The sequence below is a fragment of the Fundulus heteroclitus genome, chromosome 7, assembly GCF_011125445.2.
Source record: "Fundulus heteroclitus isolate FHET01 chromosome 7, MU-UCD_Fhet_4.1, whole genome shotgun sequence".
In the NCBI taxonomy this organism is placed as follows: Eukaryota; Metazoa; Chordata; class Actinopteri; order Cyprinodontiformes; family Fundulidae; genus Fundulus; species Fundulus heteroclitus.
Window position 1 is genome coordinate 24,666,824 of NC_046367.1, and position 24,329 is coordinate 24,691,152.

The 24,329-nt window shown below is 37.1% G+C and overlaps 1 protein-coding gene across 4 annotated transcripts in view; it reads right to left on the reverse strand.

The window, feature by feature from the left end:
* uggt2 (UDP-glucose glycoprotein glucosyltransferase 2) overlaps nucleotides 1–21,635 on the reverse strand; it is a 61,990-nt gene extending 40,355 nt beyond the window's left edge. For 2 of the 4 annotated variants that reach the window (XR_004931390.1, XM_036139244.1), the window contains exons 1-21: nucleotides 21,527–21,635; nucleotides 21,002–21,136; nucleotides 18,598–18,680; nucleotides 18,353–18,483; nucleotides 16,380–16,492; nucleotides 16,072–16,249; nucleotides 12,493–12,589; nucleotides 12,337–12,409; nucleotides 10,982–11,082; nucleotides 9,738–9,837; nucleotides 9,222–9,282; nucleotides 8,185–8,276; nucleotides 7,923–8,073; nucleotides 5,638–5,757; nucleotides 5,356–5,441; nucleotides 5,087–5,222; nucleotides 4,719–4,850; nucleotides 4,449–4,613; nucleotides 3,853–3,976; nucleotides 3,671–3,769; nucleotides 218–312 (exon numbers count right to left, since the gene is read on the reverse strand). Coding sequence is in view for 3 of the 4 variants with exons in the window: in XM_036139244.1 (XP_035995137.1) it covers nucleotides 218–312; nucleotides 3,671–3,769; nucleotides 3,853–3,976; nucleotides 4,449–4,613; nucleotides 4,719–4,850; nucleotides 5,087–5,222; nucleotides 5,356–5,441; nucleotides 5,638–5,757; nucleotides 7,923–8,073; nucleotides 8,185–8,276; nucleotides 9,222–9,282; nucleotides 9,738–9,837; nucleotides 10,982–11,082; nucleotides 12,337–12,409; nucleotides 12,493–12,589; nucleotides 16,072–16,249; nucleotides 16,380–16,492; nucleotides 18,353–18,483; nucleotides 18,598–18,680; nucleotides 21,002–21,132 (2,268 nt within the window). In the remaining variant the exon portion in view is untranslated. The remainder of the gene's footprint in view (nucleotides 1–217; nucleotides 313–3,670; nucleotides 3,770–3,852; nucleotides 3,977–4,448; nucleotides 4,614–4,718; nucleotides 4,851–5,086; nucleotides 5,223–5,355; nucleotides 5,442–5,637; nucleotides 5,758–7,922; nucleotides 8,074–8,184; nucleotides 8,277–9,221; nucleotides 9,283–9,737; nucleotides 9,838–10,981; nucleotides 11,083–12,336; nucleotides 12,410–12,492; nucleotides 12,590–16,071; nucleotides 16,250–16,379; nucleotides 16,493–18,352; nucleotides 18,484–18,597; nucleotides 18,681–21,001; nucleotides 21,137–21,526) is intronic. The other 2 variants (XM_036139243.1, XM_036139241.1) reach the window with 1 other exon arrangement.
* Nucleotides 21,636–24,329: the final 2,694 nt, after the last annotated feature.

Sequence of the window (24,329 nt, forward strand, 5' to 3'; positions counted from 1 at the left end):
GCCATTTAATATACATTTTTGTAGGAACACAAAGCAGTTTTCCCTCAATGTATTTATTTTAATCAGTATCCAAACTGACATAATTTCTTTGATTTGTATGCAAGGCTTTGGTTTTAAATGTACACCATTTATGGCTGTAGTCACAAGTACTATACATTTATTAGAAAGGCTAGTTAATATAAAATAAACACATAAATAAGGTGTGAACTGTACTTACCAGATGTTTCAAAGCATTAAGCAGCAGCTTTCGTCCTGAAACCTTCTCAAAATCTGCAACTACCCACATGGTCACAGCAGTCAGCCCATCCTCATCTGAATTAAAGAAACAAATAAACAAAGTGATGCTAAGAACATTTAACTTTAATTTAAGCTTATGCATCATGTTGTAAGAACCTTTTAACAAATCAGAAGATGATCTAGTGGATTTTGCTGTTTCATGTAAATGATCTGTTAATATTTTATGATACACTCATTATGATTTTAATTTCCACTTTAAGCAGCCTTGCTTTTTATTTATTTCCATATTTGCATGAATTATCAGTACCCAATGCTAAAAATGCCCTTTAAAGATTCAAGTCCAGGCTAAAATAATGACATTGCAACAAACATGTATTCATCAGAGTCCAGATTATCATGATGTTGGTAATTTTGGTAGGAGCAATTTGTGATGACCATAAATTATGCCCAGTTTTGAGATTTTACTGACAGTCAATTTAGTTTAAGCTCATACATTTTTATAGGTCCTTGCACTTTCCTTAGGTCTTATTAACTAATTTACTGTAGTTCCCCTGATATCTGTAAACTGTTAACTTCTGATTGACAGGACATTTTGCTTGTGTGTCAGATAATGACTTAAATATTGCTGTTTATATACAAACATACATTTCTTTTGTCAACTGCAGTTTCTGTAAACTTAAACTCTTTTAGTTCTGTTAGCCAACTTTAATGCAAATTTATGTTTTATAAAGATTCATATTCCCCTTATATGCAGATTGGCACAAATGTTAGAACAACGTTAAAATCACAGACACATAGCATAAATCATCTTTTTTTGAACAATACCAATGTTCAGCTGGCATAATTGCAATTTGCTATGACCAACAGAACAACGGCATATCCTACAAAAACTGCTCAAAGCACAAATCAAGGCATGCCATTGTTTCGCCACATGGCATCTAATCCAGTAACAAACTCAATGGGATTATATTGAATTCTTTTAAATTCAAATTCACACACAGGCCACATCCCATAACCTATGCAGCTCAAAGTATGCTGTCATGCCAACACGCATTTGATGTTGATACAAACCTAATGTCTCCACACCTTGATATCGTCCTTTGGTTGGTGTTTTATCAACATGGGGAAGGCCAGGTTATTGTGTTAGGGTTAATTAGAAGTCTTATATCAAAACTCTGAAACTATCTTGTGTATTAATAACCTATAAATAAGTTTTGACACTAGCTAAAATGTTAGTGCTTTGATAAAACTAAAATAGATGAAACGCAGACAAATACACCAGGGGGGACAACACAGAGGGAGGGAGCAGTAGAAATGGAAATAATAATGACTTTCTGTTAAAAATTTGCAATTAGGACAACAACAATCAGAATAGTGCAGGGACTTTTTTACCAGATAGGGCATATCGTGCAAAATTCAACTTTCTTAACACTTAAATAAAAATTTTTCTGAACTTGGAGTCTGTCAGAGTGCAAGATATATTCTATCTGGGTCATATTTTTCAAGCCGCACAGTTTTCTCTGTTTTCTATTACAACTTTTAAACAACTATGTCACAGTATTTGCTCCGGAGCTCGTAAACAAGGTTGTGGACATCTAGCTTACAAATTTTGCAAATCCATAATTTTCATTTCTCTGAGCAATTTTGTAGTCCAAGCTGAAAGGATGCAGAAGCTACAAGAGGAAAAGTTAAAATATTCGGTTGTTCCTTATACCGTCCCCCCAGCACACTACAACAATTGCCAAACAGGGTGGAGTGGAACGCTTTGTGATCTGGAGGGGGGCCTCCTTTAGAGAGAGATTTAAAGAGACAGCACCAAAACGAGTTGCTCACAGACGCACCTCAGAAAAGGGGTAAAAAGGGGGAATGTGGGGGTAAATTAATGAGGAATAGAGACAAAAGCAATGCAGTTCTGCTTTATATAGACCTAAACTGAATGATTTCAACGTGAAAAAGAAGAACTGAAAAGCATGATATGTCCCCTTTAAGATGATGTCAATGCTTCTGTATGCACACACGATGGATAGGAACCAGGAAGATTGCGCTGACTCAGCAGTTGAGTGAGCAGCCAACTCCTGGTGAACCAGATTGACATTTTGTTCTTTCTAATAATCTTTACTGTCTTGCAGTGAAATACATTTCCAATGCTGTCTTTATATTTATGAGCATTATTATTATTTTAATAGCTGAATGTAGATGAATGAAAAACCATAAAATGTCCAAATACAAGACTTTAGTGATATGTAGGCCGTTCTCTCTGATTTGATTTGGTGACTCTTTTAAACTTGTGCAGCGGGACGTAGATAGAAAATTAAACCCTCACATAAACATCTTGCATGTCTAATGTTTCAAATATCCTTGAATTTTTAGTGTGTACCAAAGCAAAAGTGCTATTTCAAGAATTTTCAGTATGAATAAATGTACCATTACACCACTAATTATTTGATAATAAGTTATCAAATGTAATCGTTGTGAAAGAATAATCCATTGCAGATTTTGGTTTAGATTAACTTTTTATTTTGGTGATAGAAACTAAAACAACTGTCCTGAAGCAGTAGGCGTCACCATCTCAGCATCATAAACAGTACGGTTTAGAGTTTAAGTTCCAGTGTTGAGCTGGATAGTCAAAACATTCACATTAATTTACATGGAAGTGAGTTAAAGTCATGTTGAGTGTGAATTATACTCTAAATATGAACCATACAGGTAATTTTAATTTTCAGTAGCGCCAATACTCAAAGTCTGGGCTGAGTTGAGCAAATTATACAACTACCGAACCACCTGTCAGCGTTATATTGACCCCAGCCACATGCTCAGGAAGTAGGTTTTCGGCCTGTCAGCCGGTCCACCGAAGGAGAAAGGCAATCAGCTTCTACACCTTCACTGAAGCGACACTCTGAGCCGGAGCAACAAAACCAGCTCTGAGGACCATTTAGACAGCTGACTGAATGCTGATTAAAAGAGCCAGGAGTTCCTCTGCAGCAGGATCAGCATGCCTGTTTCAGCAGATGTTACAGTTTTTCATACACCTTTAAAGCAGAGTGCACTCATTTTCAAAAGATGTTAATTTTCTTTGGTTTCACAGATTTTCAACTCACCTAGAGTGACCTACTCCAGCTTTACCTTATGTACCGTAACCTAAGGAGAAACATAATCCCTCAAACGTGTCCCTGCCTTACATAAGGATGTTTTTCTACTCACAGTAGCAACAAACCAGGAAGCACCCTGAAAAGCAACCTGGACACTCTGCTTTCATACCAAACATAATCACTGCTGCATCAGAATGCCTGGCTAGCATAATCCAACCTTTGTGTTCAGTTCGCAATTAATTACAAATGGTGTTTGTCTAAAAAAAAAAAAAAAAAAAAATGGTGTGAATTGATCAAACAGAGTTTTAAAAGTGATAGTAAAGAAAAACAATCCCACTACTTACCGCTATTTGTGAAATACTTAATCCTTTTAGCAATCACAGCTGTTTTGTCCTTAGATTCCAAGTATGAAAACATAGTTGTGTCCTCCCACTCATTCACAACTGCAAGCCATAGCAACAAATTATGACAGGAATCTAGAGAGTGAGTCAACACTAGACCGTGTAAGCTGAGCAGCACCATTCACCTGGTGTCCCGGTCAAGTCCAGGTATTTTCGGTCAGTGCTTAAAATGAGTGGATTCATCCTGGGAACCACATTAGCCTGCTCCATTATATAGTCCACCACATTGGAGCCTTCTGTTAACTGACCCTGTGAAGATTAAGGAAAAACAAAGATGGATAAAGCAAATGCGTAATTTATTACAATATTGTCACATGCTTCATATCTGAAATACAAACATAAAAACGTTACATTTTTGAAACACTATGGGAAGCTCTAGAAGTTGTCTACAAATTTCCTGGATTTGTAATGTAATGATCTTTTTTTTTTTTTTTTTTAAAGTCTAAATTAGGTAAACAAATGTATATTGACAAAAAAAAGTTTATCTCTTATTTGGAAAATCCCAAATTCAAGTTTAGCACAACAATGTAAAGGTAGTTTTCTTGACAACAATGAGATATGAATCTTTTATAACCAATTTGGAAAGAGTCTTGCAGTTTACGAGCTGTACTTAAATGCACCGCTCTCTTTTGTCTGCCTGTGTCCGCTCATTACCCTAAAAGTTCCGACTTCATAATCTGAAAAGATTGTGTATATACTGAATATCCAGAGTGAGTCAAACCATAAAGACGGCTCTCTGAAAGCCAGCAGTGGTGTCCATTATGCGCTGCAGGATTATGGTCTCCAGCTCTTCTGGGTCCATCTCGTCTGGGTTTAGTGGAACTCCATTAAATAGCGCAACAGGCAGAGCACCCAGCCCACTCTTCCTGTAGAAGAGAGCACCATCCTGGGAGCAAAGAAAATATTGACTGAATGCCTGACAGTTGCTCTACATTAATTATTGATTGAACTTAGTAACTGTTTGTTTCACCAATTAAAGGGTATATCCTACCTTTCGTTTATAATCATATTCAGAATCTGCTCCCAGAATCCTTTCTTGGTCAGCTTTTGGGTATTGCCTCTTCAGGTAAGCAGATATCGTATCAGCAGATAATCCTTCCCACACATCTACTTTATTGTACAGCTGCAAAAGGCGGGCACAAGCAGTTCAGACCTCACTGCCAGTGTCCTTGGACGTCTGCCACTTTGAATTTCTAACGTTTTCTACAAAGGCTAATAGCTAAGGTAAAATCCTGTTTACTGATGTATTCAAAGATCCTTCAAAACTGTAGGATAAGACAAAGCACAATGAAGCGCTGAACCACAGAGCTGGCAGGGAACACTTGCTAAAACAAGAGATTTATACGTTGATATACTTACTGAGACTATAGACATCACAGACTGGGATAAATCATACTCGTCTGCGATGTAATTCAGCAGCCGGTAAAAACCAACACCTGCATCTGAGAAGCCATCAATCTCATCTTTGGTGTTCACAACAAACACAAATCCAATTCTATAGGAGGGGGTGACAAAACAAGTATTCAATTTGCAGGTGAGATGAGAATCACTTCCTGGTAAAAGATTATAAAATGCTGAGAGCCGACCACATAAACACGTGGAGAAGTGTGAAAAATGACAGGACTAACCTCAGAGGGATTTTATGCTTGTAGAAAAGCTCCGCTAGTTTCACCAGCTCAACAGTTTCTTCCTGCAATGGATCTAAAAACAGAACCTAACAACAGAAGCATCAATTTTAACAAAGAGAAGCAATAACGTGAAATCGGATCACTTTGGGGTAATTTAATATCAACAATGAGTTTTGTTTTATTTCCTTGCATCGCGTCAAACGGTGGCAACTGAAGTGCAGTACAAAGAAACATCCTAAAAACCTAATTCAGTCGGTTCTCAGCCGTATTAATTCTCCATACCAGGTTAAAGAAATTACGTCTGATCTGTCGGATGACGCCAGGAAAGGTGGCTCTGAGAAGCTCCTGCACACTTGCCGGCCAGCTGCGGTACATCTGGTCATTTTCAATGTCGTTCATCCACTGGAAGATACACAACAAATATAAAGCTGGTTCAAAATTGTCCACTGTCTAAGTGCACTTCAGGTAAGTTTGACTTTTAGCCAAATAATACCCCATTTTATACCGAGGTGGTGCCATTTCGTCCAACCTATTTCCATTTTGTACCCACAAACAAACCATTTCACACCCATGTACTAAATTATTGCGCTGATTTTTGGTAATTAGGAAAATATAATATATTGAAACTGTATATTATTTTCTGAAAAGTTTAAGCTCGCCTTTAATTTAATTCATGGTGGTACTGATCTGATTTTGGGCCAGCCAAGTTGTAATAAATATGACTAATTATGCCTTTATCAAACCAAAATATCTCAGAGGTAGCTCCTATGGGACTACATTATTAATTGTGGTCCCAAAATCCCTTTTCCCTAAATTAGGCCATAAATAGATTGCAAGAATTTCAGTCAAATCATGATAAACATTGATAAAGCGTTTGAAAAGATTCCCTGGTACATATGAAGTCATGAACGCTTAGTTCAAGTGTCCTGTGGCAGGCAGCTCTTCTTTGTACCTGAAAATATTGGGTATGGCGAGACCAAAATGGTGAAAAAGCAAAATGACAAGTACCTGTATGCCACCACAGACCAGTAACTCATTCATTTTCCCATCCTTCCTAGGACTTCATGTAGATTTAAAATTGAGCCACATCAAAAAACAATAATGTTTTTGCCTTATATATTTACTATTAATGTTTGTTTATACTTAACTGAAGTATTGTGTATATTGTGAAAACATATTTGTCCCCTAAAAGGTTTCTTTCGTTTCTATTTTTTGTCAATAATGGTGAACCACTCAAGGAGTGGCCAGCCAACCAAAATTTCCAGGAGAACCCATTGATAACCCATTGATCCAGGAAAGGCGCTGCAGGTCTCACTTGCCCCCCAATTCAAGCCAGTTCATGGGTTAACAATTAGAAAAAGAATGGTTAAAAAACGCCTTCCGAGGGAAAAGAACCAGGATGAAAACTCGGCTTGTCTCGCATTTATCAAAGAACATCTTGATGATCCCCAAGACTTTTGGGGGAAATATTTCTTTAAATGGCAAACTGTAAGAATTGCCTAAAAATAACACAGCATTTCAAAGAAGGGCATTGATATGGGCAGTCCAACATGCGGGTGGCATGCTGATGGTCTTGGAGTGCTTTGCTGCTTCAGGACCAGGACTACTTGTAAAAAATGGAACCATGAATTCTTCTCTCGAGGACAAAGTCCTGGAGGAAAATGTCAGGTCAGTTTATGACCTTAAGCTCAAGCGCAGTTGGGTTTGAATGGTTAAAAATAGAAAGGTTTTAGAGCAGATACATCAAAATCCAAACTTAAATCCAGTTGAGATGCTGTGGCTTAATCTTAAACAGGATCTTCATGTTCAGAGAAATCTTCTAGTTCGGCTCAATTAAAACAAATTTGCAAAGAACAACGAACAACAATTAATCTGCGGTGACATAAGTGGCTAATTGTCAATCAATGCAAACAAACAATGGCATAATTGTTGCTGCCAAGAGTAGAACAACTAGCTATTAACCCTAGTGAGCACCTGCTGTTTCAATGAAGGCCTAAAATAAGTCTTTTGAATTCCTGCAAATGTGGACAGAGATATAATGATTGACTAGTTTTGCAAAACATTTAACATTAGAAAATAAGCCATTCATGTACTTTTCCCTATAGAAATAAGATTAATTATTTAAAACCTTTTCAACAGCGAAGGTAAGCAATGATGCAATCCTTACCTATGAAACGCAAGACTTTTCAAAGTGTTTTTTTCCGCTGAAATACCATCACTACAACTCGTAACACCGTCCAGGTTTTCAGCGACAGAACACCACGAGCTCAAGTACCAACAAAACAATTGATTAAATGGAGACTAGATTCACTTTGCTTTCAGGCAACATAATAGCTGCCATGGTGATAATGCAAATTATAAATACAATTTACTTTTGAGACGCTTTTCTTGGTTTCCATTCCAGTTAAAAAAGAAAGTTTCAGGCAGCTTTTTGAGCTGAAGTATTTTCATGACAAATCTAATTCACACCCTGGTCTAAGTCCACGAAAAAAAAAAAAGAGCACCCTTAGAGTTGATCTGACAAGACAACTGATGGACTGGTGGTTATTATAGTGGGCAGGACTCACCATTATAGCTGGATGTCGGATATCTAAGGCATAGCTGTCATCCACGGTGTTCACGGGTAACCTGAGCAGCTTGGCCTTTTGTTCTCCCTTAATACCCAAGTTATGAAGCCCCTCCAAGACTTTGGCCTCTCCTCTGAGGATGTCTAAAATGCTGCAAGTGTGGAAAAAGGCTGGTTAGTGGGTTTTCTTTTTTTTTAAAATACACTTTTATGCAGTTTTGAAGCTTGCTGTAGACTTAAGACCGTGTCAAACAGGTTTCTACCTAAAAGGGTTGTGAACGTCTAGATCAATATGTAGTCCGTTTATAAAGAGCTCCCCGTCTCCCGGCTGAATGCCCATTGTCTCACCGAGATGCTGTAAAACAAAGATAATGCATCGGTCAAATGCCAAAACCCCTTTAATAAGTCTGCCTTCACAGTGGAGTAAAAAATGCTTCAGTCTCCAGGACCTCTAAGACCACTTGAACGAAGCTGCATTAATGCAAATCTGGAAAAAACTAATTCTAGTGTGAAGGAAAACAAGGAATTCTGGGAATTCAAGGACTAATACTGAGTTCCTCTAAAAAACAGGGGAGGTTTGTTTACCTCCACCCGCAGTTTCAGCCTCGATACGGAGAAGGAAACACCATCAGGACGAGAAAACGGGATGGTACACCAAAGTTTCCAAACTACTAAAAGTTTTCGTCATGTCATCCATACGGTTAGAAATTTGTTTCATCAGCTTGGGTCCTTTTGGTTGCAGACAGAGCAGTGCAGGGTCGCAGTACGCTGCCAAGAGCATTACATTAAATTTGTTGGAGCGCTGCCAGGCCAATGTAGGCGTGATGAGAATGCTGCCTCGGTCTGATGGCAGTGGGGCCACTCCTCCTTCACATTTGCAGATGCCTGATCAATGAAGGTGCATGCAGGCCACCTGTTATTCTACGAGGCTTTATGCAGATTTGTAACAAAGATCGCACCAAGGAAACTTTATTGCATCCGGAAGCTCTCTACAAGACTCTGCAAAGACCCTCCGCTTACTGGCGGATTCTTACTGGGCAGTCTTATTCCAGGGTGAAGGGGACTTAAGTGATTCCAACACAACTGACTGATCTTTTAAAAAGAAAATATGTGGAAAGATCTGAATGCATAAAGTAGAGAGACAATTTTGTGAGGAAGGATTTTAAAGACAATAACAGCGAGAAGTTACATTACAGATTAGAAGCGTGTTGACTAAAATAAAACCCCGTGCACGATGGAGGAATGTTATCAAAGATACCACCTGCACGCTCATGCAGAAACACTGCTTATGATTTCACACCTTTTGGTTCTTCTCAATTTCTTTTCTCATTTCCTGTTTTACGGCCACTCTTGTCAGTGATCTGTGGGAACAGTAAAACATGTACAGTCACCATCGGCTTTTAACACATCCCCAGCCAGCTGTAAAATGCCAGTTTTAATCTCCAAAAACCTGTGGGCCCTCTTGTTGGTGCCTTTGCAGCCCACTGCCTGTAAACAGCCAAGTCTTACTCAGCACTTTCTGCTGTTTTTACAAGCTGCCCGGGCCAAAACACGCACACATCAAGAAAAGCTGATTAGATCTCTGTATAAGAGAACAATGTATATTTATACGTCCCAAGAAGGAGACAGAAAGTAATGATGACCAAATAAAAAGGGTTTATATCTGAAATATTTCATGTGCACTTTAACAAGCATTGATAGTGCTTGGATTTGCAATCTGCAAAAAGCGAGCGGGGATGTGATATGGATTTTGGAACAGCACCAATGCCCCGGCCGGTCAACCGGACCAAGAAGGAAACAAAACAAATCTTCTTACCGTGCTCTGCTTGGAAAGTTTTGGCTGAGGTCTCGCATGACCTTTAAAGCATCGAACTTTGGCACCGACATGATTCTCGCAGCAGCCTGGAAACTTAAATCTGGAGGAGACGGCAAAACAAAACAATATATAGAACTCACAAATGCACTTTAAATTCCTTGTTAAAAATAATCAGTATTATAAACTATTAATTCAGCAAATCACAGGCATGATGATTGTTTTTCTGCTTTTAAACAAAAGTGATCTATATTTTTGTGCAAAACCAAAGTTTTTACTTTCATTCCTGTTTTTCATCTGTGAACAAATTTGGATCAAACATGAAGCCACTTGAAATGATCTTTACCAGTACGCTGAATTTTAATTATTTTGGCAAGATGCACTTAATTGTCTCAACACATTTACTAACCCATGCAACGTGTGAGAGAGGGTTTGTTATCTTTGTTGCTTGGAAGTTTTTTGAATGTTAATCAGACAGAAACCTAGCAATTTGTCAGATTTAAACATGTACTAAAAAAAAAAAAAAACACTTTAATTATCCCTGCTGTCACCAAGAATAGACTCATTATGTGGACGTCAACAATCCATCAAAAAAAAATGGCAAATGTGTGGCCATCTTTGTATAATAACTCCTGAAAATATAGAGTTTTTTCTATTTCACCTGATGTCTTAGTTCTTCAATTACCCACTAAACAGACTGATTTACAGGGTAGGTTAAAGAGCCCCAGACACACAGAGGGTCAAAGGCAGGTTCACAAATTAAATTTCATACGTTTGGCAGATAAAACGAGAAAAAAAACTAATGTTTAAGTGGTTTGCAAAATATATTATTTAGACGGCATTTAAATTTACCCGTTTAGTTTTCCTAAGTATGACCAATGTGTGATCACAAAGATCAATTTATCATACTTGCCACACTATGCTCCAGCCTGAGGAAAGAATATGTGAATTAAACACTAAACGTATTTTCTTAGTTTTTAGCAGAGATAAAACCATCTTGTATAGTAAAAAAATAAATAAAACAGGAATCACTCCAACCCAATCTATCATCACTATTTCTTTCTGCATTAACAACACACACATATATATATATATATATATATATATATATATATATAAATAATACAAATCTTACTTTGGGTACCCCTGTCAGGGAAATGCTAAGAAACGTAACATTAAGTGTTCCTGCTGTACGACAGTAACTGTACCCAACAGTAGGTCCATAATGAAACACCTGAGTCTATCACCTTGCATTTCCCACACTTTGAGAGGAGCCATGTCATTGGTACTTTCCAGGAGATGTTTCCGAAGTTCACCAAGTTGCTCCTCGAGCTCTGGGTGGGATTTCCTAAAGGCCGGCAGAGGAACATTAGGCTAAGCTTATTTTTTTCTCAGTTAAATTACAGCATCTATGGTAGATATTCACCCGTCATATGAAATGACATTGTAGCTATGCTGATGATAGATAAGGACAATGACAAAATAAAAAAAAACATTAAACGTGTAATATTTTGACTTTAGCAGTTAAAGTAAACTGGACTCTGCATCACACATGCACAGAACTGAACTTTATGGCCGTTCCATATCATTATGTTGCACTGCCACGTTGCTGAACTTTTATAATGAATTTAAATTTAAAAGTACACAACTGAACGTTTACTGCATTGTTGCACCATCATTACTTTGAACTTTTCAAATTAATGCTTTTCTTGCACCATTATCTTTGCACTATAAACATGGTTGAATAATCTGCTGCACACTTTAAAAAAACAAAACTGCTTTTCTCCTTCACTGTAGATTCTTATCACTGCTGCACTCTATACTGTAATGCTATTTTATTTCAATTGCAATCTCATTACATTTTCGTAAGCTGTATGCAATGAAATTTAGTTGCACAGAGTGCATACAAAATGACAATAAAGTTTGTCTAAGTCTCTAACTCTAAGTCTAAGTAACTTAATATATAAAAAAATAACTTCACATGAGCAGAACTGTTCAAGTAGTAGTTTCAATGCTGTGTGGAGCATCTTTATAACTTCTAACAAAAGTGCTGACTTTTAAAGATGTTTCTCACTTCTTGATCTGAGTCTTTACCTTATTCTCTTTCAATAGTCTCTAGGTCAGAGATGTTTATAGTTTATATGCTGCAACAGTTTTCTTTTAATCCCAGCTAAGATTTTCAATTGATTTTAGGCTTGGTAACAAAGAACACTACTCTAAGACATTTCAGGATGTTCTCAGCCCTACTTTGGCTTAATTGGACGTGGACTTGGGATCACTGCCTTGCTGCAAAGTCATATATGAAGCAATAAAGGGTCATTATGGAGTTCCCAAGGGTTAAATATGTTTTTACTCCACTTTAGGCCATAAAGACTGCCAGGTAGACTCAACAACAACTCACAACTACATAAATATAACTGATATAACTCCATATCAGAGTCTTGCTCATTGAACAAAAAATAATAATTATTAGAGGGTTTAATATTTCTACAATTCCAATTATAAAAAAAACAAAACAATATCCAGCACAAATAACACAAAATTAAGCAGATTAAACTAAATTCAGCACCATTATTTATTATCATACAGTTTTGCGACTTACTTTAATGTTCCAAAAAAAAATCCTTGCACTTCTTCATTCCTGTCGTCCTCAGTGTTTATAACCGCCTTTGAATCTACAAAATGACAGGCGAGTCCTAAATTAGCAGAGACACAGCAGGAATCAGCACACACTGTGTTTGATAAGCAACCAACCCACCTTTAACTTTGGTGTCATCCACAGCTTTGTATTCTGTGCTTTTGATGGCCAACTCCACACCATACCCTGATAAAAGCACCTTCTGAGGCTTTGGTTTCTGCAGCGATTTAAAAAAAAAAAGGAAGCATTTTGGTTTGTAAGTACATTATTTTTCAAATTATTGTGACAATAGTCATAAAGAATATTTTACTCAACCATGTATTGATCACAAATCGCAATGGATTGTATAGTACAGAAGAGTAAATTCAGCGTTCGGATGTTCAGCATTTCAGTCAAGCGAATTTTTCAATAAAAGGTAAGAAATCATAACGCCCATAGTAAATGTAAGTATTTTAAATGTTGTGTAAAATAAAGCTTTCCATATTTATGTGTGCACATTGATCATAGTTTGTTCCTTTCGAATGTGAAACGAAGGCTGTTTTGAAGCCTAATCTGATCTGTGAGTATGTTAGGGAGAAGATGTGTCATGTTGTACTAGGGTTGGACGATCATTCAATAACAATATATATCGATCGATAGACGTATATCGATGATTGAAAAAAGGGTCAATAAAAAGTTCAATAGATAAAAGTTTTGCTTCCTTATGCATTTTAGCCATGTGGGTTAATATTACAGTCATTACATCCTCCCAACCAATCAGAAACGCAGACCCAGGAAACGCTCCGTCACCAAGCTCCGCCCCCTTCAAAGAGTTCAGAGAGCATGCGTTCTTTTTTTCTTTTTTAAAAACTTGCAGTTTTGGTAAAAAGTTGCTTGCATAAAGGGTTGAGGTTGAATTCAGTGTTTGTGAGTACTGTATCTAAAAATAGGCCGCTAAGCAATGGCATAAAAAGGCCAGGGCTGCATTTAAAATATATATTTTGAATTTGTTGATAATTATCGATATTGATCAATTGATTTGTATTTTATCAATATGCTTTTTTATATATATATATATATATATATATATATATATATATATATATATATATATATATATATATATATATATATATATATATATATATATATATATATATATATATAGTCCAGACCCATGTTACACTCTCACTGGATTTGATGTCACTGTGCTATGTTGTGTGGTCTTTAGGAAAAGAACTCTGGGCTGGTTTTGGTGAATTCGAAAACACATATTATTGATGTGCATTTATGGCCACCCTTACGGTAAATATAACATTATTTGGTTGAGCGGGTTTTTGTGTGTTGTGGCGGTTTTTTTAACAGATTTTTGGCCTGGAAAACCTTGATTCTATCTGGCAACACTGTCCAAGGCAGCTGGGACTTGTGAGCGTCAACCTCTCTGCACCTCGGACTGACAGGTGTGCGGTGGGTGCCTGCTGTGGGAAATATAGGAATTTGTCACAAGAAATGTAGCCAATAAGTGCGCTCAACTATGAAGTTTAAAATGTCGGCCGAGAGTCCGCACGGTGCCCGGTACAACCAGCTGTGCAGCCGCCTTTAATGTTTCTCCTATGCTAAGTCGTCGCTCCTTTACTTTCAGTTCAGCGTAAACTCACATTCCCACCAGGAGAGAGGGCGACATAATTTTACCTGCCTTGGAAAATATTTCTGCGTTTTGTAAACGGACCCAGTTGCCGAGGATGGCTGCACTAAAACCTCCCATGGAGTCAGGAGCACTGAGCGTCTCCTTGCTGTGAGGACGTTGGCAGAGTCTTTTCTGATTGGAGAACATGCTGTTCATTAAAGAGAAATGCTTAAATGACCAGCTAGCTATCCCCGACAGAATTTGTAACGCTTGCGCCGGGAGTGCAGGATCCAACTGGATAAATGCGTCTTTTGTCAGTTTTTTTTATGTTGTGTTACAATAAAAAGAAGGATGCATTTGTTTATTTCACGAGGTGCCCCGATTACTTCAACATACCAAGAATGTTTGCCTCATAAAAATATGAGGATCATCAAGTGTTTAAACTCGATTATTATAAGCATTAACGCTCAATGCAGCACCTTCTCAACAAGTAAACGGCTCTACGGTCATTTTCAGATGTCCTACAAAAACACCATTTGCTTTGATTGCCGCAAATCACCAAAAGTCTGTATGTTGGAAACAAAAATCCACCTTCCTGAGTCCATCCCTAAAAAGACGGCTGCTTTATTCTTGGAAAACGGATTTTTGTTGCTAGATGGACCCCATGAATGAATCCCAAAAAGATCCCAAATGTAATAAAATTTAAATTGGAATTAAGTTATGCTTAAAAATATGATAAACTCAGACAGATATGGATTTTAAATATATTTTAATTAAGTTAAGAAGTAGAAAGTAAGAACCTGCAGAATATAACCATGTATAAATTTACACGATAGAGACAGAACCGTAAAGAGAGAAAGATGGATAAATAAGAGAAAGGTTAAGAGAGACAGAAGAGGGCTGCTCGTATAAAGCTGTATTCTGTGATATTAATGGAAAGCAAAGTGGAAGAAAGTCACCCCCCAAGAAAAACTTTCTAGGGCAAACACTGATTATTATTAAATTTATAAAAACTAAACAACTTACAGTGTTTTTACTGTATTGTTTTTTTACATCTAAAATAGATATTTCTTATATAAGGTCTATTGTTACAACTAATCGTGGATCCCTTAAAAGTAGCGTGGGGAAAAACAAACATCTTTACTTAATTATGAGCTGATGTGTGATTCTTTTTCAGGTTTTTTAAGGCCTATGGGTACCATCTTTTTCGTTTGTGAAAGTTAAATTGTTTCCAATCCAGGATTTCCCCCAAAATATTGAAGTTCCTGCCTGGAAGAAAACCTGTCGGTGTAAATAAGCTAAATGGCTAGCTGTTATTTGCTCGACGCACACAACGTTTATAACTCATTAGCGATGTTTACATGCGCTAAATTTCTTGATCAGATTGAAATGTATTTGGATTGAAAAAAATATATGTATACGTTATTTATATAGGTATAAAACTCAGTTAATCTAATTCATGACGTACATTTACATGCACATAACTTAAGATAAATATCTTTAAGGTTTCCTTTGATGTGGGAATAAAATACTGTGGTACAATATTTTGAAACTATTTAGGTATTTCAATATTAACGTGTGCCATAGTAATACTGCAAATTTCTATTTGAAATAAAAGATTTGTTGCATTTCATATCCAAAGGGTCAGCAATATTGCATCAACAATATTGCAATCCCATTATATTTTGTGTAGAAAAACAAAAAGGAGAATAAATAAAAATAAAACTTTACTTACAGTATCCATATTGAATTCATGTATTCAATTAACAAGACCTGAATACATAAGGCAAAAATCTTGGGAAAAACATGTAACATGTAATGTAGCCTTTCAGATTTAAATTAGCGTTAATAAAGAATTCAAATCAGCTAAAAATCAACGCTAATGTTAAGTTTATTATTTCACAGTTCAAGCAGTAAATGAAGCAAAAAAACAACTTTAACCTTCTAAATACCTCAGTGAGGAAAATAATCTTTGTGAACTTGGTTGTTGGACCAAGGATGGTGGGAAATGTATTCTATTTATTAAAGGAATCCTTTAATTGATGGTTAAACCCAACCTTTAGTCTAGAAAAGTAGGGGAAACAACTACTCACCGCTACAAAATGCCGCAGGACATACACAAGCGTGCCCTCCTCTGCCTTCTCTGACAGCACCTTATGAAACGAGTTGAACTTCTTGGTTCCGATTTCCGCGTAGAGGATCACAACAGGCACGTCCGTTTTATTGAGTCCTGGATATGTGTGATCATTCTTGTACAAGTATGGGGTTAGCCTGCAAACATTTTTAGAAAGTTGTTAAAAAGATTTTTGGGTCAGTGAACCCCTCGGGAAACTTAAAACGTAACTTTTCTGTTCTCTCCTTGGTTCATTTGACCACCAGAAACGGCTACATTCCACATTACCTGCCCGCTGCGGCCTTCATGAGCTTCTTGATGTCCTTGGTGCTGCAGCTGCGTTGACCATGGACCGAGACAAAGGCAGGACAGCCCTCAGGCGGAGGCTCATCACTGGCTATCTGTTCAAAGCGACTGCAAATATTAGCCTTCGTAGACTCACTAAATTAGACAAGCCACGCTAATTAAAACATTATCCGAACGATCGGCAAAAGAAAAGTACAAGAATTTGCTAATTAAGAGCTTCTCTTTCCATAGTCCCCCAACAAATATCTTGACATGTATGAAGTATGCTTTCATTGTGTTTCCAATGGAACAGTCTTCAAGAAGCTCTCTCTCTAATCTTTCACATAGGTTTCCACAGTTTGCCCTCTGGAAGAAGCAGGATGCCAACTTTCTTCTAAGCTACATAAACTCTGAAAACCAAAATCCCCATTATATTGAATTTCTCCAATTTATGTGAAATTCAAAGCTGCCATTTTTAATACTTTGTGCAGCCAAGAACAAGCATCTCATTCTACATAAGAGGGATAATAAAAAATACTGATAAAATGAACTGAAACGTAACTCTACTCTGCTCTTTTCTTTCTGCCACAAACACTGAAAAATCCATCTGGCATTTGCTACATGGAGCATCATTTGAAGGACTGGATTGCACGTTGCCTTTCCTTTCTCAGAGTCCATCTACCCATTACAATCCATTAGGATTTTTTAAACGACAAGGTGCTGTGGTTCTCTTCTTAGCAATAAAGTTCACTTTTTAACAAGTTCTTTTAATGTGGACGACACATGTGGTTTTACCTCTGATATTCACAAATTCATAAAGGCCTTTCTGGGACATTTTTTCATTGTTTCTTTGCTCTTTTTTCTGTGGTTGCCATTGTTAACAGTCCAATAACAATAATCAGCTGGCTCATTTAAATGCACACTAACAATCATGAGGTGCTTTGCATCGACCATTTATGGTTGATGGGCGTGTAGTCAACAGAAGATGAGGTGGAAGTTTGTCTGCAAGTGTTCAGAACCAGCTGTGATTTATAAAGGGAAATTGCACGCTGATGTGCATGATTTTATAAATCTGGATTTTTTTTTTTGGCATAAGATTTTTTCTTCTTTTGGACATACGCAAACCTTGGGTATAGATCCTACACACTGTTTTAAAATGAGACCCCTGGGCATTTTGGCATTTTGGTTTCTGCAAAGTGAAATAGCTGATTTCAAATTCCTTTGAGACCACCTAAAATACCTCACCAGACTCATGAGCTGCTACCGTCTTTCTTCTAAAGGCCTCAGACAGCTCTTTTAGATCTCAGCATAGTAATCACTCTCACTTATTCTCGAGGAGCACAGCAGACCAAAGGTCTGGGACTAACACAAGTTGAACCTCCTTAGAAATGCAGAGTAACCATTTTCCCACCTAAAGTGTTATGCCTGTGTTTCATTTTAGCCACTTAAAGTAAAAGCAAATGTGTGAGTGCTCTAAATCCTTCCCTACCAGAAACTGCATTTTTGTAATCTGATCTTCCAGAAACTTATAAAACGTCTTTTCCTTCATCTTTTATTTTATTTTTTTATATTGCACCTTGTAGGGTTGTCCTCATTTTCCCAGAACTAAATATGATATTTCTTTGGAAATAATTATCAATTTAAGGCTGAGCACAAATCAAATATGCAATGTCTACAGGGCTTCCCCTATTGGAATAAGAGCTAAAAGACTTTGTTACCATCCTTAACCAGAATGAGATGTTTCTGGTTAAGGAAAGCCGATCTTAGATTTTTTTTTCAATATAACTTAAAGGAGAAAAAATTGAATTATCATTGGATCTGCAGTTAAACAACAATAAATGGGGAGTGCTTAAAATTAAAAACACATCACATCATAAAAAGACACAATCTAAAATAGACAGCAATAACATGTTCAAAACAAACAAAAAAACAAGAAAATGAATCACTATAAACAGCCTTCCAAAAGCAACCCCTACCTGCTGAGACGCATGGACAGCTGGGGAGTAGGACCGCATGGCCAGAGCAAATTTGAGGAGATTCACTTGAAGATGTGTGAGGAACTGGGCGGCCTTTTTGATGATCAAGTTGTAATAGGAGCGCACAGTTTCTAAGAGATCAACATTGGTAATAATGAAGCTTTTCTCAAGTCAAGATAACTGACTGAATCCTAGATTCGTTGAAGTGAAGTAGAGTCTTTAGGACAAACTTCGAAAACACAAACCTCCTTGCTTGTAAACAGTGAGTTCCTTTACGGTGTCAACAAAGTGCCAGAACTTTTCGTTCCCATCTTCTCCAATAAACTCGCTGCAATAAAAAGAAACACAATAAATTATTTAAATATAACTTAGTCATTGATTGCAACATTTTCAGATTGTATAAAACCATACAGTTCAGGAATGACAGTCGTCAACTTTTGTTTTGACAGCGTTTCATTTCATACCAGTTCTTTGTTAAAATCTATGAATTTGACTGGTGAAAGTTAATATAGGAGAATAAACACCAGAAGCCCATATAGGACAATTGTTTTGTAATCGCTGCTAAAAAGACGACTGAACATTAGAAACTTGGAAGGCACCACATCTGGTTGAAAACAATATGTTTACGTTTCTGCTTTTTGTATTTTACCTACAGCAAAGTTCCCTTTATTTGCTAAGCTGCTATCTGTTTTGGCATGTGTGACTCACATTCAACTAATCAAACATAAAAAGAAAACCTTTTTTAAAAATGAAATGTTTTTCTCGACCCTGTGACGGCGCAGCAACCTATTCCAGGTTAAGCATGACCCAGCGTGAGATTCTCTCTGTAGGTTAACTTAAGAGTAACAGCACTGCAGTTTCACAGCATTATGGTATTTACCAAAAATTTAGAACGGAAATAATAGCAGCCCCACTTGAGCCAGCTGGCCAGCAGTGTGCAACAATAGATGAAGGAGGGGCAGTCCTGTGTGACACTGTGCTCCATACAGCTGGGGAAAACTCTAGAAATACGTCACTTCCTCTGCCACGCTGAATCAACATGATGGAAAGTATAAGCAATTTTGAAACGGTCACTTTTTAAAATCCCGGTAAACCCTGACCTGTACTTGTTTGTAAGGTGCCTTGTGGCAACGTCTATTGTGATTTGCCATTAAATAAGTAAGCTGAGCTGAATTGAGACAAGCCACCATTCACACACAGAGCCATACCTGACAGCAATTTAGAATCTCCAGTTATAAAAACACACATGTTTTTGGACTGTGGTGGGAAACAGGTAACTTCCCAGTGAAAGCAACGATCGTTCAGCAGTTATTGACTTGAGAGAACAGCAAGTTCTGCTGTGAGCCCCTTCCCACTTCTCCAAACTCTGTCTCACAGCTGCAGCCTCGTCCAGGAACCCGCTGGCAGTCAGAGCAAATAGGAGAGTCTCTCCGTTTCCACATTGCAAATGTATCCCACCCTGGATTACAAATCGGGATAAGATTTAAAGTTTTTAATCTAGTTGGGGGGGGGGTCTGAAACTGTTGCACTAAAATAATTCCCTGAATTTTATTCACAAACAGCTTCAGTCACTTATTTACCTTGTTCGCTGTCTGTGCCTGTGATAACTCTCCTTTTGGCAAAAATTAGTTTCATGTGGTTTTGGATTCAAGCAATGTGTTTAGCAATGTATTTTAAATTCATAAATTATTTCATAAAGTTCATTTGTAGATCCAAACAAGTTTATATGTTGAGCAATAAATGTTAAACTGAAATATTTTGAGATTTTATTATTAACTAATTATTATAAAATGACATACATTAACATTTATCACCACTTAAACACCCAAAAAAGTACAGAAAATAGGTACCATTGAGTACTGGTACCAGGCATCGGTACTGTAGCAGTTTAAATGTGAAAGGTACCCATCCCTATACACACCAGGAAGCACTCAGATTTGAACCCAGGAACGTCTAGATGTAAATGCAATGAACATTTTTTTTACAATTATTTTTAAGATGTTTCCCATGATCATCAATATTTTTTGAAAGTAAACAGATGTGTGTTTAGTAGGAAGTTAGTAGCCAAAACAACTGTAGAAATGCCTCATTCCCAGACATTGGATGAATTATTAAATGAATTCATCAAACAACATTAACGCTTTGAGAGTTCTTTGAAACTATCTTCTTTATTATCTGATTTTATTGCTAGACCAAGAATTATTAGAAACAAGATAATAGATAGATAGATAGATAGATAGATAGATAGATAGATAGATAGATAGATAGATAGATAGATAGCTTTATTTGTCATTTTGTATGCACAAAGTGCGTACAGCACGAAATTTGGTTTGCATACAGCTTGAAAAATCACAGCAGATTGCACTATTTTTCAGGATAAAGATGCAGCAGCGATTTATGTAAACAATTGAAATGTAAACGATGCAAAACAATGTAACAATGTAGACAATGCAGGGGAAATAGACAGTGTGCTATTCACGTATCCAAGAGAGTATTATTAATACTCTCCTGGATACGAAATAATACATTATGATCCAAAAAAAATAGTATAAGGCTTACATTTAAGATTTCACAGTGAGTTTGGCTTTGTCAACAACAACTTTATCGAGCTTTCATGAAGTATTCCCAGTGAAAACAGTGAGTGAATACCTCGTCTCCAGGAGGTAGGGGGTCATGCTCCACTTGGCTTTCAGGCTGGCAGTGACGCCTTTGGGAGCTGCTGTAACCCGGTGTAACATCAGCAGCAGCAGTGACAGCAGTAAAACCTTCTCCATTGTCATGAACCTAACGGGAACAAACACACCGCCGTGAGCTCAGCTCGTCCGTCTATGAAGTGCCTGTCAGTGCCACGTAGTTACTGTAAACTACTACCCGACAAAGAAAACACAACACAACAACAAAAAACATAAAAAGGTGTCCACACTGATTTATTTGGACTGTGGTGGGTGTTAGCAGCACTAGAGCAGTTTTGTTACATGTGTCGAGTTTTACGTGTAATAACAAAATAACGGCTATAAGGGGGGGCAGACTGAAGTTAACTCCGCCGCAGACTGGAAACGAGCAACGTAACTCTGAAATAAGTAACTTAAGTAACAAAGACGCCAATTCCCGTTTACTGCCGTGCACACCAACGCTGTTATGGCTGTTATCGATCGTAAACATAACGAGTCTCACCTCGCTGGTGATGCTGACCGCTTCCATCCAAAGCAAGGGGGCTTCAACGTTGGGATTTCAAGAGAAGCTAGCCGCAGATAGCTAGCCAGTGCCTGGGAATGTGTTACGCTACTCCCACAAACCGTTATTCGTGTTTGGAGAAAAGTGAAAAAAAAAACCAAAAACGAATAGTTATTTTAAAGCACTTCTAACAAACTAGTTTAAATTATTGCAAGAAGTTATAGTAAATGTACGATTAAATAAAAGCCGGCGAAAATGTGAGTTTTTTTTTTCTGGCACAGCGTTAGACAGCTAAATAGACTGAAGATGATTCCCATACATTTTTTTCCCCCAAAACACCGGGGGATGTTGTGGCAGATCTCACGTGAAGTGAACCATTATGTGTAATTACAACCATGTAATATAAATTGATCAAATAAAATAAAATAAATCAAAAGTAAAATTAGATTAATTTCACAGATCAATCCATGTTAAATAGCAGATTATATTTTGCTGTCCCACTGTTTTTCTTTTCTTTTTTTTTTTGTGGTTAGTTAGTGTTGGCAAAACACCAATTTCTTTTGGAATGTTGTCATAAAACAGAATGCGTTTGAAAATAATAAACATATTGTCTATTTGTCAAAAAACAATATGTGTATTTCCATCTCGAAAGCTCAACTTTTTTTTCAAATGTATTGAACTGAGTAACTACATTTAGAAATAAAACAGCCTGTTTACAAAAAAATACAACTTCTGAAACCAATAATATAACAGTTGTAAAGAGAAGTATTTTGAATTTATTTTTAAATGTTTATTTTAGTTTTTATATACAGTATTTAGTTTTTATATACAGTATGTGGCTATAATGAGAAGAACAAAAAGAAGAAAAAAAATTATTTTAAAAACAACATATTTTTTTCTTTTTTAAGTATCTTAATATAGTGAGGAGGAGCTACAAAAATACATTTATTTACTTACAAATACACCTAAGGAAGGCTCTATTCATGCACTGTAAATACCGGTCTAGACCTAATGGTCTAAGAAGACCAGTTAACTAAGAAGATGTGTAGATGTGATGTGTAGAGAGATGGCATGTCTGAGATTTCGTACTGTTTAGTGAGATTTAGATGATATCATGGTCAAAACAATTGCAGTGAAAATTATTTGGAAGTTTGAAATGCTTTAATCTAGTAAAATAAAAACTGCTTGTTAAGTTCAAAATGCCGTCTGTATCTTTAAAAATGCATCTGAAACTTTCATTTTGGAAAAAAAAATTTTTGTTGAGGGCTAGAACCTTGAGGCACCCCTTCACTTTAGGACAGTTTAGGACAACTATAGGACCTGGCTGATTGTGTGACGTTGCTCTGAGCCTTGTGTTTTTGGTTTGGTAAGTATGTATCCCATTTCAGGATGCCACCCTCCAAGCTGCTAAGCCATCAGCACCCTAGCTGAACAACGCATGCTCAAAAAGGGCATTGAATTCAAATGAAGAATAGATAGTTGGTTTGAAATGGGTCATTTCCAAAGTGGATGAAACAAATTTGAACTATTTAACAAAATGTTCCCTGCAGGAGGCAACTTTAAAGGTGAATTAAAAGTGAATTTAATGGAATTACTGTAACTAAATATAATGGGATCTAATTGAATTGGACTAAAAGTAAATTGAAAAGAAGAGAAGTCAAGTAATGTGGACTGTGTAGCCTCGATACCTTGAAGCCTCGAACGGTTGAACTGAATTGAACTGCCACTCAGCCCTCACCCCCCATGCATGTTAGATTTCTTGGAGATTAGTTGTTTGAAAAACATGATTGTCTCATTTGTCATATATCTTGGACTGGCAACGTGTCCAGGATGGTCCCAATCTCCTTCATATTGACAAAAGGGATGGACACCCACTGACACTGACCCTGAGTCAAAACAAGCAGGTAGAAAAGATGGATGGATGATTTAGTTTTGTCTGCACTCCCAGGGCCAGAAACAGACAGAACTGAATATCTAACAGACATTCCTTTTTTAAAAATACTTTGCATGTTATTCATTCATCTACAGACAGAAAAAAAATGAGGGACATGATCATGATCCATGATGATTCAGGAAGTTATTTCAGAAGTTGAGTGGAAGCACATAATCTCAGTCCTTGGGCATCCTTTTTTGTAAATAAGTACAGCAGACCAACAACAACAAAAAGGCCTTGCGCATAGTTGTATTCTTTAAAAAGCAGAATACCTCAGAGTCCAAACCAGACAACCTCTTAACGGTTTCAGCTGTAGAACTTTTGTTCTAAACAATCACATCCTTTTCATGCTTAACCCATGCTTTCTGTTTGATAATTTATAAATTATGTATAAGTATAAAAGATGACCTTAATAGTGTGTTTTCCCAGGAGAATTGATGAGATTTTTTATTTATTTTTTACTGATTAGTGGTCTCTTTGGTGCTCTTTGGGTTTTATTCCAACTAATTGTGGAATAAACATACCTAGTTTTTAAAATCTGGATTGGAACTTTCTGGATGGATGGATGGATGGATGGATGGATGGATGGATGGATGGATGGATGGATGGATGGATGGATGCATGGATGGATGGACGCATGGATGGATGGACGCATGGATGGATGCATGGATGGATGGACGCATGGATGGATGGATGGATGGATGGATGGATGGATGGATGGATGGATGAATGGATGGATGGATGCATGGATGGATGGATGGATGGATGGATGCATGGATGGATGGACGCATGGATGGATGGACGCATGGATGGATGCATGGATGGATGGAAAGTTGGTGAGTTACAATCAGAAGATTGAAAGTCGTGCAC